This window comes from Rhamphochromis longiceps, linkage group LG12 (genome assembly GCF_057381845.1).
Source record: "Rhamphochromis longiceps isolate RC_006_pf linkage group LG12, R_longiceps_female_GT1.1, whole genome shotgun sequence".
NCBI classification, from domain to species: Eukaryota; Metazoa; Chordata; class Actinopteri; order Cichliformes; family Cichlidae; genus Rhamphochromis; species Rhamphochromis longiceps.
Genome location: NC_140568.1, coordinates 2,213,656 through 2,228,982, shown reverse-complemented (window position 1 = coordinate 2,228,982; position 15,327 = coordinate 2,213,656). Strand labels below are relative to the sequence as shown.

Sequence of the window (15,327 nt, the reverse complement as noted above, 5' to 3'; positions counted from 1 at the left end):
ATGCAGAAATGCCATAACGGCCACCAGATGGCGATAGCTGTAGCTGCAAAAAGACTTGACCTCTGTAAACACTTTCCTGATGAGTTTTTTTGGCCTTTATTGAATACAAAAATAATGTCTCTTTTGGAAATATAAGTAATTCTATGCTTCAACAAGGAGGGTTCAACTTGGTTCTGCTTGCTCATTGGCTAATGACATTGATTAGCCAATGAACAAGCAGACCTGCCCGTCCTCGTGACAAGTAATTGTTGTCTGCTTGTTTTTTAAACCACGGTGATGATGGTAAAACAAACTAGAGCTCAGAAACCAGTGGATGACGTCACAGTGTCCATCTATCATATCGTTTCTTCTGTGCACCTCTAAGAAACTCAGGGGAGGTATGTAATAGTTATAAACTAAATGGAGTAAATGTGGGTGTTTTTTGGCTCCTCAATAATTCAAGTTATTCTAAAGCTCATAAACAAAACACCCCAATTGTTCTCTCCTTTTGCTCTTTAAGCACTCGCCACTCACCCCTGAAGCTCGTCGTCAGATGGCGTGTACTTTGCTGTGATGTCGGCCAGCTCTCCAAAGATCTGGCCACTGTAGATAGTGAGGCAGGAGAGCAGGATGAGCTCCTGCCAGGTGGAGCTGAGCAGGCAGGTGTAGTCCTCTATGGAGAGCTCACAGAAGAAGGGCAGCTTCTTGATCCAGGAGATCTGGCGGAAGAGCAGCTCGTCTGCCAGACGGCACAGCAGAGCAAACAGCTCCACTTGTGTTACCTTGTACCTAGTGAGCAAACAACAACGAGACAGATGTGTGGTGGGCAGGAAAACTCTCATCATGTCAAAATGTGCCTGACGTGGCTCAAATCAGCATCCCACTCCACAACAAACAGCTTTCAGCAGCCTTCACGTCCCTCACCGTCTGACTTCCTGTCCCTCTATATTCTCCTCATTTCACAGAGCAGATCTGCTTAGCCTTCAGCTAATTCTAACCTCTGTTACCAACAGAGAGCAGCTGACTTCAGGCCATTTCCTAAAGCATTTCCCTGAATTTATCTGAGGAATAAATGTAAAATAATGAGGAAAAAATAAACAATCACACAAAATGTATTTAAAAGAATCTTTAAAATAATGTAATGCTGAAAAAATCAAGATGTGATCAGAAAGTTCCTGCACTTTCAAAATCACAAACCTTTCTAATTTTGACAAAGAAATGTCAACAGAGCATTTCAAACTAATTCTAGTTTGGGATAAAACGCTGATCATGGTCAGTATTATTATCCCACTGAGCAACAGAGCTTTTCATTGAGCCACAGCACAAACGCTGCCGTGTTTTATCTTCCAGTTTACACGTAGTATAGAAAGGTTGGCAGCAGTTTGAGCTGCCACATGAAAATGCATCAAGCCAAAAACAAATCACTTTAGACTTGGAGGGGAGAAACTAATGAAGCAACGAGCTCACAGGAGTAGCTCCACGTTAGCAGAAGAGACTCCTTCAAGGCAAGAATGCTGAGGACAATCCTTTGTCCTTTGGTCAAATAACACTAAACCAGAGTTGTTTGGTCACCGCGACACTGCTAGTGTTTGTACACAGGAAGAAAAGGCAACCCTAAGAACACTGATGGTGGGAATGAATGCTGTGGGGATGCTTCAGTGTATGTGGAAGTGGAAGAAATGATGAAGAAACCTCACACAGTCAGCATCAACGACCAAAAACATGATGAACTTGATATTCAGAGAATATCCTCCTGTTGGAGCGCTTGTGAGAGCGCCAGGCTCTCAAAATATTAACATAGAGGTTCAAGAGCCTAATTCCTATTCCAACACACCTGCATCTCACTTACCGAGGTAAATGGCAACGTTCACGACATACAATTAGAAAAAGACTAACAAGTTTGGTTTACTGGGAAGGACTGTTTGCTACAAAATGAGTATCTAATTGAGAATTTTGCTTTCTGAAACCAGCTGCACTCCTTTCATTTGGCCGCGCCTCTACACAACGCACGATGCTGAGTATGAACTCACTCTTCTTCTATAAGCATTGGAGTGGTCAGGGGGGCCAGCTCTTCAGCAGCCACCAGCTGCTGCACCAGAGGGTGGGGCTGTGGGTAGAGGTTGCGGGGCTGAGAGGCCAGCAGGCCAGACTGGGCGGCGTAGCTGAACAGGTGAGGCAAGAGCTGGTAATGCGTGGGCATGGAGGTGTTAATGTACTGGTCCCGCAGGGCTGCCGTGTAGCCGTTCATTTCAGCGGAGCGACTGGAAGCACACAAAGGTCAAAGGTTACAGTAATGCAGATTTTATTAGTATTGCGGGGACAAAAACACACTGGCTCACACGTCGGGGTTTGCATTTCTCAGGCAAACCCTCCTTTAACCTCACCCTGATGTGCTGAGCTTCATCCCCAATCAAACTCTTTGCATTTTTTCACAAACTTGCAGACTAAACTTTGCATTCTGGGCATGTGCACGAGCGCATGCAACGCAGGCTTTCTGTTTGCTGTTCATTTCTGGCAAGGTTTAATTCCATCTCATAAAAAAAGAAAAGCCATCCCCTGAATAGTTTTCAGGCTGCTGAGATAAAACCTGATGTTTACACAAACTGAGACTAAAATAAATGCCATCATGCAAGTACCTAGACAATATTTGTCCTTGATGAGTGCAGATAGACAATATGCTCGTCTCCAAGCAAGAACAGCAGATAGTGCGGTGAGCTCTTTGTGTTTGGTTGCGATCAGCGAGCCTGAGTGGCTGCATATTCAGGCATTCTTTGGCCGATGAATACTTTAACTAAAGTCTGGGTGAGATGGGAACGAGGTGTTAGACTGTCAGGGCCGGCTCATTATCTCAAAGATGGGGCGAGTGCCAGAGGCGCGTAGCTGAGCGGATGAGATCGACGACTCACTTGGACGACAGAGTGGAGGCAGGCGACGGCTGGTTGCCCTCCGAGGCGCCGTTGCTTGGCGAGCTGTGGTCGCTGTCGCCGTTGTTGCCCCAGGTGTGCTCCGGGGCGTCCTCCTTGAACTCCTGGCCCGACATGATCCGCTCGATCTCCTCCTCTGTTATCTAGAACACACACACACACACACACACACACACACACACACACACACACACACACACACACACACACACACACACACACACAGGGAGGTTTGGAGCTTACAGCACATCCATGCATGTGCATCAGTTCAATTGATTAGCACCAACTAACAGCACACGGCTTTTCATTAAAATGCTGAGGAGCAAGGACACAATCACATAATGACACAGAAAGAAAAGAGGCGCGTGTGTGTGTGCGCGTTTGATTGGATGATTCACACACGTAAAATAATAAGATCTGTGCAGGTCAGCACGAGCAGAAAACGCAGACAAAAGCCATTCTGAAAGGCTTCAGCACGCCTGCACATACCACGTCTCATGTCTGAGGGAGGTCAAGTCACTTTCATTTCTATCAGTTCATCCCAAACACTGTAACAGGCGTTTTCATTCCATATTCATGACAGAAAGCTCCTGCTTTCATTAAGGGCGCTGGTTCTTAATGGAAGCCGTGTTTCTCTGTTTTGACTCGTTCAATTGAGCCCGAATGAATTGAGCGCCTCCCTCCCCGTGAATAGCGGCTCAGTGGTACTTATCCTCATGTCACACATTTTTCTGACCATTTGTTCCCTCGCTCCACGTTAATAATAAAGGCACCGCTGAATGGGGACTAATCAGCTGCTACACAATTATACAGATGATATAACAAGGTCAGGGCTCGCTCTCATTATGAGCATTCCGAAGAGTAGCACTGCAGCACTCCAGCTCTGTGTTATTTAATGGCTTGTGATCTGAGTGGGTTTACTGTAAGCACAATTCCTCAGAGGCTGAGCCACAGCGATGATGCTCAGGCTGGCTGGGAGGTGGGGAAAGGTCAGTGCGCACCACAAACAACACAATCCTTCAGTCCATTTACCTGCACAGGTCCAATGCTTTTGTTCCTCCCTCCAGGCATGCCGTCCTCTCTGATTGCTACATGTCAAAAAACAGGGAAAAGTCATTTGTTCCGTTAACCAAACATGATCGGTGTCACAGCTCTCCCTAGTGGCTAAAGCACATCAGGCAAAACTGTCCCACCATCCAGCTCCAAACACAGCTGCTGCTGGCGGGCAGTCATATTGTTTTGGTACACTTACAAGCAAAGTACATTTCATCTCATAGTCTTAGTGTGTGTGAGTGTTTCTGCAGTGTAGATAAAATCGCTGTGATTAGTGTCTGACTGGGTGAGTCCCAGTCTCATCTCCATTCTAAGACAGGCACTTGAAGAATAAGGCCATGAGGACAGTCACTTACAAGTTTTAGCCACATGGGGGCAGCACATGTCTGTGGAAGGAAAACTGCAGCTTAGAGTGTGTGTGTGTGTGTGTGTGTGTGTGTGTGTGTGTGTGTGTGTGTGTGTGTGTGTGTGTGTGTGTGTGTGTGTGTGTGTCCAGGAGGGAGAAACAGATTTATTGGTAGAATTGACACATTCAAGCGTTTCCAGGTTTTCAGAGACTTTGCGAGCAGCTGTTTGTTTGGCTCACAGATAAACGGAGCAAAGTCCCGACAGAAGCAGCTCTGGCCACTCAGCATCTTAAAAACCTGATTTTGACACATCTAAATTACAGGGGCGGATCTATACACGGTTCATATACACACAGTCTGTAACCTCCTCATTTACCCATATACTTTGTACTGTAGAACCTTTTCATAAATAAGCAGGTGGATCTAGAAGCTACTCCACGTGAGGTTCTGTTACGTGCTTACATTTACACAAATCTGCACTGTGAACACAGCTTTACCAAAAACTTAAACCTCATCTTTCAGGCTGTTTTTGACTACTTTGTATTTCACCTTTAAAAACCGTTTAGCTCGTCTTGAATAAATAAAGTTCTTTATTCATGGTGACTTACTGCATTCACACAATGATCTAAAAATCAGTCAAGAAACATAACTTGAAGTTGAAAAATTAGGAAGTGTTAGGTGTCACAGTAAGACGCCACACAAATGATTGTGCAACTCCAAAAAATAGTTTGTGTCCACCACGAGACAGCAGGAGGCGTCTTCCACCTGGACGCAGCGTTTACACTGCAGCCTTTGACTGTGACACTCAGCGGTGGACAGAACAAAACAACTACACACTAACTACACACTCCAGACACGCTAAACATCTCAAATCTCTCCCATCGATATCCCAACTCTCTCCCACAACTTTGACCTCTTCCTAAACAACAAAGGTCACATTCAGCCATATCGTTTTTGGATTGGTGCATTTTTCCACCAATAGGAAAGGGGAGGCATTTTTCCTTGGTGTGTTGTTGTTGTTAGCGCGGCCATGTTCACTGTTCCTTCCTGCACTAAACATATAGTATTTAGAAAAAAGCAGTGTGTGGATGTTTTATCATAACTCTGGTGTAACCTGGCCTATCAGCAACATGTAAAAACTGCCATGTAGTTTAACTTTAACCATAAGTTAAACAGAGACTCAGCAGAGTCGCATCTTGTTACTATGTCATCTTAAACCGGTCACATGACTTGCGGGCACCGGCGTGTCCATCGACCCCAGAGGGTTAATAACACACCTTCACCCACGCCACCACAGTCCCACCGGTCTGTCAGCGCTGTGACAGAGCGGTGGGATCGAACTACCAAACTTCCAGTTAATAGGTGACTGGCTCTACTTACAGGAAACCTTTCATTTAAGCATTCATGTGGCCAATCCCAAACTCCCCCATGATGGTTGGGATAGGCTCGAGCCAGGGAACAGCATCTGTCCGTCCATCCTTTAGGTGTGGATGGTTTAAACGCCTCATTGACTCAGGCTTGCTGTGGACATTCAGGGGAAGTGCTGCATCTTCAACAGTGTTTAAGTGGCACAGTGAAGTCCACATGAATGCTTAAATCAAAGGTTGCCTGCAGCTCAGGAAGTACAGCCGGTCACCTACTAATTGGAAGTTTGGTGGTTCGATCCCCGCGTGCTCGCCAAAGTCTGCATGCCAAATATCGTTGGTCAAGACACTCCGATGGATGCATCAGAGTATGAAACAGAGGATAGAAAAAACTCGTGTGAATGAGGCAAAATTGCTTTGAGTCCTCTGAGCAGAAAAGCGTTATACAAGAACCGTTTACCCTGTAACAAGATGATCAGTTCACCTACCGTTGGTTTCAGAGTCATACTGACAGTGCACTGTGCTGAAAAACTGTTAAAAGCAGAAAAACAAGGTGACTGAAAGTTTGTGAAGACGTTTCATTTAAGAGGCCAGTCACTCTCCAGACACGACCTTCAACCGTAGTACCTCTGACTCTTTTCTGGTCTGGGTACTGATTCTTTTGTCATTGATGCTTCATTGTTACCGCAACTCGATGAGTCAGACATTTATTACCAAACAAACGTCTGTTTCTGGTGGCTTGAAACATCTACTTTACCTTTACGGTTCATTCCCATCTGAAGGCACTTAAGCAGGCGGCAGTACTGGCAGCGGTTGCGCTGCTTGCGTGACATCTCGCAGTTTTTGTCCCGGCTGCAGCGGTACACGCGCTTGTTGCAGATGCTGCGCTTGAAGAAGCCCTTGCAGCCCTCGCAGGAGATGATGCCATAGTGCAGTCCTGTGGCGCGATCTCCACAGATAAGGCAAGTACGCTGGTCAGTTGGATCATCTGCAGATGGAAGGAGAGTGGGCACAGGAGAGGGTTTAGAGCCATTTCCATCAGCGTCTTTACAGTAATTCATCTAAAGCTTAAAAAAGGGAGTGGGAGCAAAAACCTTGCTGAAGGCACACATTTTTAATTGAAATCACGAGGGCGGCTGGGGCTTAAGTGCTAGCCAGGCACCGGATAATCCAAAGGATTCTTAAGCTCCAACTCTCATTTAGTGAAAGTGGAGGTATAACAGGCAGTACGATGAGAGAAACGTCTGCAGGTCTGAATGAGGACACAGCTGGTTTGTTTGCAGCGCGTCCTTTCTCTCCTCTTCCCCACAGCAGTGTCTGATAAAAACGCTTCTCTTACAAGACACCTGACGCTAAAATAACACATTTCACAAAACCTGCTTCAGGTAACAATATGTGACAGTATTACTGTACCCAGCACCTGTTGCATCCTTAGTGTTAGCACAGATGTTCCACACAGGCGGCCCCTCAATCATTAACCTTCATTCTGTTTCCTTAAAGAGCGCAGTTTCAGCTGATTGCTTCAAACAATGAAAAGCAGTTAGGAAGGGAGGTGGTAGGAACCCGTGGGGAAAGGGCTCACACGTATTTGAAGTTCTGGATAAAATGATGTAAAATCAAAGTTAAAATGATACCAATGAGTGTTTGTAAGCCTGGTGTGGCAGCTGGCTGACCAGGAGTGAGGGAAACGAGGAATACAGCATGAAGGAGGGGAAGAGGATGAAAGAGCCAACACAGGACCATCCTTGTGAAGCTACACTTTGTTAATCACAGAGCTACTCTCAAACTGGAAAGACAGCAATTTGAGGAAGCTGCTGAAAATCTTCCCTTAATCCTCCATCTACCTCCAGGCCACAGAACGCACATAATGAAGCTTAAGTTACAGCGCGTGTTCTCGGCTGCTCGCAGAGTTAAGCCTCATCTCACACACACACACACACACACACACACACACACACACACACACACACACAGACACACACACACACACACACACACACACACACACACACACAGACACACACACACAGACACAGACACAGACACACACACACACACACACACACACACACACACGCGCACACACACACACGCGCACACACACACACACACGCGCACACACACACACACACACACAGACACACGCGCACACAGACACACACGCGCACACACACACAGACACAGACACACACACACACACACACACACACACAGACACACACACACACACACACACACACACACACACACCAAAAAGCTGTTCTCCACCCTCCTCCATGAAGGACCAGGAGAGCCACGCACATCGAAATACGAGTCATTTTGTTACTTACTGTTAATTGTGCGACAAATACTTTCTTTTGTATTTTGACAATAACATTATTCTAAATTTGAAAACTTAGTGGAAAATGTTTTTAAATTCTCAGAATTAAAAAAATGATTTTGACAATCTTTTAAAAATGCAACAAAAAAAGAGAAGTAAATGGATTTCTAAAAATGAATTAGGAATAATGTTACTAATTTAATAATTAATAACTTTTGAAACAGATTCTTGTAAAATAACAGCTGTCAGTTCATCCCTTGTACTAACTGCCACGTCTCAAGGCAAAGACTAATCATTTGACTTCATTTCTAGCTTAACAAGCGCACACGTTTATTCTGAGCTGAAAACAGACCAGCATCAAGCACCGTGTGTGAAGTTTAGTTTTTAACATAATGCAGTTTGACGTCAGGCTTCTCGAACAGTCGAACAATCGCTGCACCCACAGGAGCTACACCTGCTAAAAATCCAGACAATCAACCTGTTTTTCATAACAGGAAAAACCGAATTTGATTTCTTATTCATTTATTTTTCTCTTTCATCTTTGGGATTATTTGGATCTGACAAGTATAAAACTTTAGCATCAACTTTGAACAGAAAGTAATTTTGAAAAAGTTCTCGTTGTGATGTTGTACCAGGAAGTTGGTCACCCTCTGACAGATCAAACGTCACAAAATGCCACCCGTCTTACTCCAAGTTGGTTCTGTTTCAGGAATTTGCAGGATCAGTTCTGCAGGACGGGGATGGAAGCTCCCATCATTGATCATCCACCTGAGGTTTGGGTATTTATTGTTTTGTCTGTTTTATCTCGCCCTGTTCGTCCACATGTGCAGGGTCGGGCCTCCGTTTCTCCACTGCAGTGCTCAGTGTCTGTGCTGAGCATTTACAGTCTGAACACAGATTTGGAAAATATCATCTTTAATTCTAATTTTGCAAATATTTTCTAAAGGAGGTTTTCATCTTGCCCAAGGATATTTATCACATACACAGGAACAGACAGGGATCGAACCATCAACCTTCTGATTAGTAGGTGACCTCTGGCACCTGAGCCGTGGTCCTCACCCAGAAACAGGAGGGTCACCCAGTCTGGGTCATGGACGAGTTCCGGCCCAAGTTGAGGAGTTTAAGTATCTGGTGGTTGTTCACAAGTGAGGAGAGAGAGGAGCGGGAGACTGACAGACGGAGTGGTGCTGCAGCTGCAGTCTCTACCCTCACCTATCATGAGCTTTGGGTAGTGACCAAAACAACGATATTAAAGATAACAGCGGCGGAAGCTTCCTCCGAAGGCCGGCTGGCCTCTCCCTTAGAGATAGGGTGAGGAGTTCAGCCTTCCGGGAGGGGCTCAGAGTAGAGCTGCTGCTCCTCCACATCGAAAGGAGCCAGCTGAGGTGAGCTGACAAGGATGCGTCCTGGGCGGGACAGACCCAGGACACGCTGGAGGAGGTGGCTGGGAGAGGGAGATCTGGGCTCTCTGCTTAGGCTGCTGCCCCCACAACCACGTTCGGGATAAGCGGAAGAGGGATGGATGATACTGGAAGGTTATTTGGGCCGAAATGTTGTGACTCAATAAAAACAGATTCTAACTATTAGATAAAAACAGATCTTGGTCCGATGCGCCCGTCATTCATTCAGGTGTGCAGAGATTTTCAAACCACTGTCTGATATTTAATAAGACTTTAAATTAGCGACTGAAACCATAAACTTATCAGGAAGAAAAAGATGGCGCCGGTGAGGTCGGCTGCCGTCACGACTGCTCCGACCACTTTTTCTTTGTCTTTGTTTTTTAAGTTAGTTTTCAGCGTTTCTAAATCGGCAAAATCATCACCATTGGGTACATTAGGTATGACAGTGACACTCTTGTTTCTATTGGTATACAATGTACTCACAATTCGAAGTTTTTAACTCCGGATCCGAGCTGGCCGAGTGAGATCTTGAGGGAGAACAAAGGGAAGCGGCGGCGGCCTAGAGGGAAGCGAGCCGGCGTCAGGAACAGGCTGAGAGCTCGTGCACACCGCACACCTCTGCCTAGCATCCTGCTCGCCAACGTCCAGTCACTGGAGAACAAGCTTGACGACCTCAGGGCCAGGATAAAGTTCCAGAGAGACATTCGGGACTGCAATCTCCTCTGCTTCACCGAGACATGGCTGAACCCAGCGGTGCCGGACCACGCCATCCAGCCGGCCGAGTTCTTCTCGGTTCACCGCATGGACAGGACACGGGACTCGGGGAAGTCAAGGGGAGGCGGCGTGTGTTTAATGGTGAACAACAACTGGTGCAACAGTGCGAACGTTGTTCCTCTCACACGCTCCTGCACACCAAATCTGGAACTACTGTCCATCATGTGTCGTCCTTTTTATCTACCTCGGGAATTTACATCGGTCATTGTAAGTGCCGTTTATATTCCACCACAAGCGGACACGGTCACCGCCTTATGCGAGCTGCATGAGGCACTCACACAGCACCAGACACAACACCGGGACGCTGCGCTTATTGTGACGGGGGACTTTAATAGCGCCAACCTCAAACGCGCAGCGCCGAACTTTTATCAACACATCTCCTGCCCCACCAGGGGTGAAAGGACACTGGACCACTGCTACACTACGGTCAAGGACGGCTACAAGGCACAATCCCGCCCTCCTTTTGGCAAATCTGATCACGCCGCCATCTTCCTCATCCCAAAATACAAACAAAGGCTGAAACAGGAAGTTCCGGTTCAGAGGAAGGTCGCGCGCTGGACGGATCAATCGGTGGCCGCGTTACAGGACGCACTCGATGACGCAGACTGGGGCATGTTCAGAAACAGCTCCGATGATGATGTCAACGTGTTTACGGAAGCGGTTGTGGGATTCATCGGGAAACTAGCGGATGATACCGTGGAGACAAAGACTATCACAACGTTTCCCAACCAGAAGCCGTGGGTGGATAAAACCATCCGCGACGCTCTGAGATCCCGCACCGCTGCCTACAACACGGGACTCACGACGGGGGACATGGACCCGTACAAAGCCGCGTCATATAACGTGCGGAGGGCGGTGAAAGAGGCGAAGCAGCGCTACGGGAGGAAACTAGAGTCACAACTCCAACAGAGTGACTCTAGGAGCCTGTGGCGGGGACTAAGGACAATAACGGACTATAAAGCACCAACAACCGGTATGACGAACGCGGCCGTGACTCTGGCAGACGAGCTGAACACTTTCTATGCTCGCTTCGAGGCTGCAGCTAAGGACTCCAACAATGCTAGTGTTAGCGGCGCTAACGGCTGCAGACAGGAAGATACTGCCAGCACCGGAAACGTGCTCGTCATCTCCGAGCATGAAGTAAGGAGAGCCTTCAAGAGAGTGAACACCAGGAAAGCAGCAGGACCAGACGGCATCCCAGGTCGTATCCTAAGAGACTGCGCATACCAGCTAGCTCCTGTGTTCACTGAGATATTCAACATCTCTTTATCTCAGTCGGTGATCCCCACATGCTTCAAAGAGTCCATCATTGTTCCTGTCCCGAAGAAACCCCACCCTGCTTCTCTCAATGACTATCGCCCTGTAGCCCTCACCTCAGTAGTGATGAAGTGCTTTGAACGCCTGGTCAGAGACTTCATCATTTCTTCACTACCAGACACACTGGACCCACTACAGTTCGCTTACCGTCCAAATCGTTCCACAGACGATGCCATCTCTCATCTCCTCCACACATCACTCACTCACTTGGACACTAGAAGGGGGAATTATGTTAAAATGCTCTTCATAGACTACAGCTCTGCATTTAACACCATAATTCCCTCCACACTCACCACCAAGCTGGAGCATCTGGGACTCAGCTCATCTATGTGTCTGTGGATCTCCAACTTCCTAACTGGCAGACCACAGGCAGTAAGGATGGGCGGACATGTCTCAGCCTCCACCACTCTCAGCACTGGAGCCCCCCAGGGGTGTGTTCTGAGCCCCCTGCTGTACTCTTTGTACACATATGACTGTGTGGCCACTACCAGCTCCACCACCATCATCAAGTTTGCTGACGACACCGTCGTGGTGGGCCTGATCTCTGATAACAACGAGACGGCCTACCTGAAGGAGATTAGGAATCTGGAGAACTGGTGCCAGAGGAACAACCTCCTTCTAAACGTCAGTAAGACAAAGGAGCTGATAGTGGACTTCAGCACTAAGCAGGAGAGGAACTACCAGACCCCCGTCATCAACGAGTGCCCAGTGGAGAGAGTGGACAGCTTCAAATACCTCGGAGTTCACATCACGCAGGACCTGTCATGGTCCTGTCACATCAACACCGTGGTGAAAAAGGCCCGTCAGCGTCTCTACCACCTCAGACGCTTGAGAGACTTCCAACTGCCCTCCAAGGTGCTCAGGAACTTTTACTCGTGCACCATAGAGAGCATCCTGGCGGGAAACATCTTAACCTGGTTCGGGAACAGCACCATGCAGGACAGACGAGCTCTACAGAGGGTTGTGCGGTCAGCTGAGCGCACCATCCGCTCCGAGCTCCCTGACCTGCACTCAATCTACAGCAGGCGGTGCTGGACCAAGGCCAGGAAGATGGTGAAGGACCTCAGCCATCCCAACAACAGACTGTTCTCTCTGTTGAGGTCAGGAAAGCGATTCCGCTCCCTGAAGACCAACACAGAGAGACTGAGGAGGAGCTTCTTCCCGCAGGCGATACGGTCTCTCAATCACACCACCACACAGTACTGACCCACACATACAGTTCTTACACACACACTGGACTTTCTGGACATTGTTTCACTTCATTACTTAAATCACGCTGCTGTTATTGTGTATATATTTATTTATACTTCTTGTGTATTTTGTTCATACATTCTTATATAGTTCTATATTGTGTATTTTGTTGTACAGTTATTTTATTTTCAACTTTAATTTATATATTTTATCTTATTCTCCCAGTTAAATTTACCCTTCATTCTAATTTGTGTTGTACAGTTATTCCTTCCTAGTTAAATTTACCCTTTTTAATTTTTCATATTTATTTCCTATCTTATTCATAGCCTTTTCCTTTTTTGTTTTCTTTAGGTCACGAGCAGTTGTCCAAGCATTTCACTACATATCGTACTGTGTATGACTGTGTACGTGACAAATAAAATTTGAATTTGAATTTGAATGTTAACTAACATCATCCATTAAATGGGTGCAGGGTAGAGCTGGGCGATAGAACGATAACGATACGTATTGCGAAATAACTTTTTCTCAATAGAAAAGTTAAATATTGCGATAGACCTCATCTCTCTTGTCCTCTTAAAAAAAAGAAGAAGAAGAACAGCCAATCCAAATTAACTAGCGCAGAGCCGAACCAATCACAGCCGGAGCGTCATGTCACGTGACTTGTTACGTACAGCACAAGTGCCAAGCCGCACATGTGTATTTGGGAAGCAGCCAGACGCCGTGCCGCCCGGGTAATGGAGGAAATGAGTGTGCCGACTAGAGAAAAATCCACCGAGAGCGTGACCGAAGGTTACCGAAGAGAAAACAGATGACGGCTCAAACGCCGGAGAGATTGTCAAACGGAAGAGCCATAGAAGCTCCGTAGTGTGAAGGTATTTCAGCTATTTCAAGTCTGACAAAAAACAGAGTAGCGCGCACTGTAAAGCAGGTCTGGAAATACAATAAAGCGGTGCATGCTCAGTCTCTGACTGGAAGCGCTAATTCGTCATTCGGCTTTTGTCAGACTAAAGTAACTGTTAAAACTGTTTGAAAAGCTCAGCTATACAACAAGGAGAGATTGAGAATTTCCTTTTAGTTCTCAGTTTATTTGATATTGACAAAAGTTAGTCAGTTTTGTCTGTTCTTCTGTAAAACAAGCTAAGATTTATTTTTAGAATTAATATTTTGTTTCTAAGTGGAATTTAGTCTGTTTCGTTTGTTCTATTTTGAAACTTAGACGCTTTAGCGGCTGCGTTTTGTGTAGTTTGCAATATTTGCCTTTATTTATCTGAAAAAGTCTCATGTTCCTTAAGTACATCTACCCTGTTGAACTTATTATGGGAAATAAATATTTAAATCAAAACAAGCTGCTGATTATTTCACATTTTACTTGTGAGCAACGGCACATTTAAATCTTACAAATATAGTTATTTGGCTTATATCGTGATAGATATCGTTATCGCCTGAAATGAAAAAAACATATCGTGATATGAACAAATCTTGTATCGCCCAGCTCTAGTGCAGGGTCATTTTGTCATAGACTTCGTGTAACACCAGTCCTATTAAGAACGAAGGCGCTGCCTGCCAGCCAATCTGCAGGTTTAGAGTATTCTCTGAGTTGTGATACAACCTTCTAATGTTTGTTTGTATGCTGTGTTTTAAAAATGAGTTGAGGGAACAGTTTTTAGGTTTTCTTTTTTTTGTCTGTTTGTTCTGCTGGTACCAGTGGCTGTGATGACAAAGGGCTACAGCCATTACCAACAAGTCAGAAGGAGGCTGCTGCTCGGTAGGTTAATGCTGCCTGCTGAGCGTGAAGATTAACCTGTAGATCTTATTAATGTAAGACTCGTGTCTAATGCAGATAACTAATGTCTAATGCACCGCACACAGGTGGGACTCTGTGGCGGGAAAGCCAACAATGGTGACAGACATGTTTCCTGAGACTGACTGCATGAAGGCTTCTAGAGCTTGTTGATGTATCTTTATGTCCTGTACTCACCATCTGAATCCTTCTAACTATAAAATAGTGCAGTTAAAGTTAAACCCTCAGTATTTCTTAACTGAAGTCATTCAGGCATTTTTAAATGAAACTATTATTGTTATACGCTGCCTCGAACACAGTTTCACATCCTGTCTTTAAATAAACAGTTTGCCAGAATCAGCCTGCATTTAAGCAAAAGAATCAACCGACTTTGGAATAACGACAAAATGAGCTGGTAGTGATTTAATAAAGTTTCTACTTCATCCTGGGAAGGTTCACCTGGTGAGTCTGAACATTAGACCCACCTGTGCGCTAGACAAAAATCACACACTGAAGAACATGACTTTTGAACCTGTTGTGTGTGTGTGTGGCTAAATCAGCAGAAGAATCCCACACACACACACACACACACACACACACACACACACACACACACACGGGGGAAACCTGATACTGTGGCTGTTGTAAATGGTTGACCCAGTCATGCCTTCCTGATTAGAAGGCTCAGTGTTTTGACAACAAACAGACCACAGTAACATAATCTTTATTATTCAAATGAGCGGGATTAAACTTTTGTGCGTGTATAATTTGAAGGGGCAGCTCATCAGAAAGAGATATGTGACTGAGGTGAGAGCTAAGCCTCCCAGAGAGGGGAGGGGCCTGGATAAGCAGGCTGCCGGGCTCATGTACTAAAAGTA

General features: G+C 45.9%; 1 protein-coding gene across 3 annotated transcripts in view; it reads right to left on the bottom strand.

The window, feature by feature from the left end:
- Positions 1–15,327, bottom strand: part of nr6a1a (nuclear receptor subfamily 6, group A, member 1a) — a 124,270-nt gene that overhangs the window by 9,550 nt on the left and 99,393 nt on the right. For all 3 annotated transcript variants that reach the window (XM_085424320.1, XM_085424321.1, XM_085424322.1), the window contains 5 exons: positions 6,425–6,655; positions 3,936–3,991; positions 2,886–3,046; positions 2,010–2,240; positions 514–768 (listed from right to left, as the gene is read on the bottom strand). In XM_085424320.1, coding sequence (XP_085280446.1) covers positions 514–768; positions 2,010–2,240; positions 2,886–3,046; positions 3,936–3,991; positions 6,425–6,655 — 934 coding nt within the window. The remainder of the gene's footprint in view (positions 1–513; positions 769–2,009; positions 2,241–2,885; positions 3,047–3,935; positions 3,992–6,424; positions 6,656–15,327) is intronic.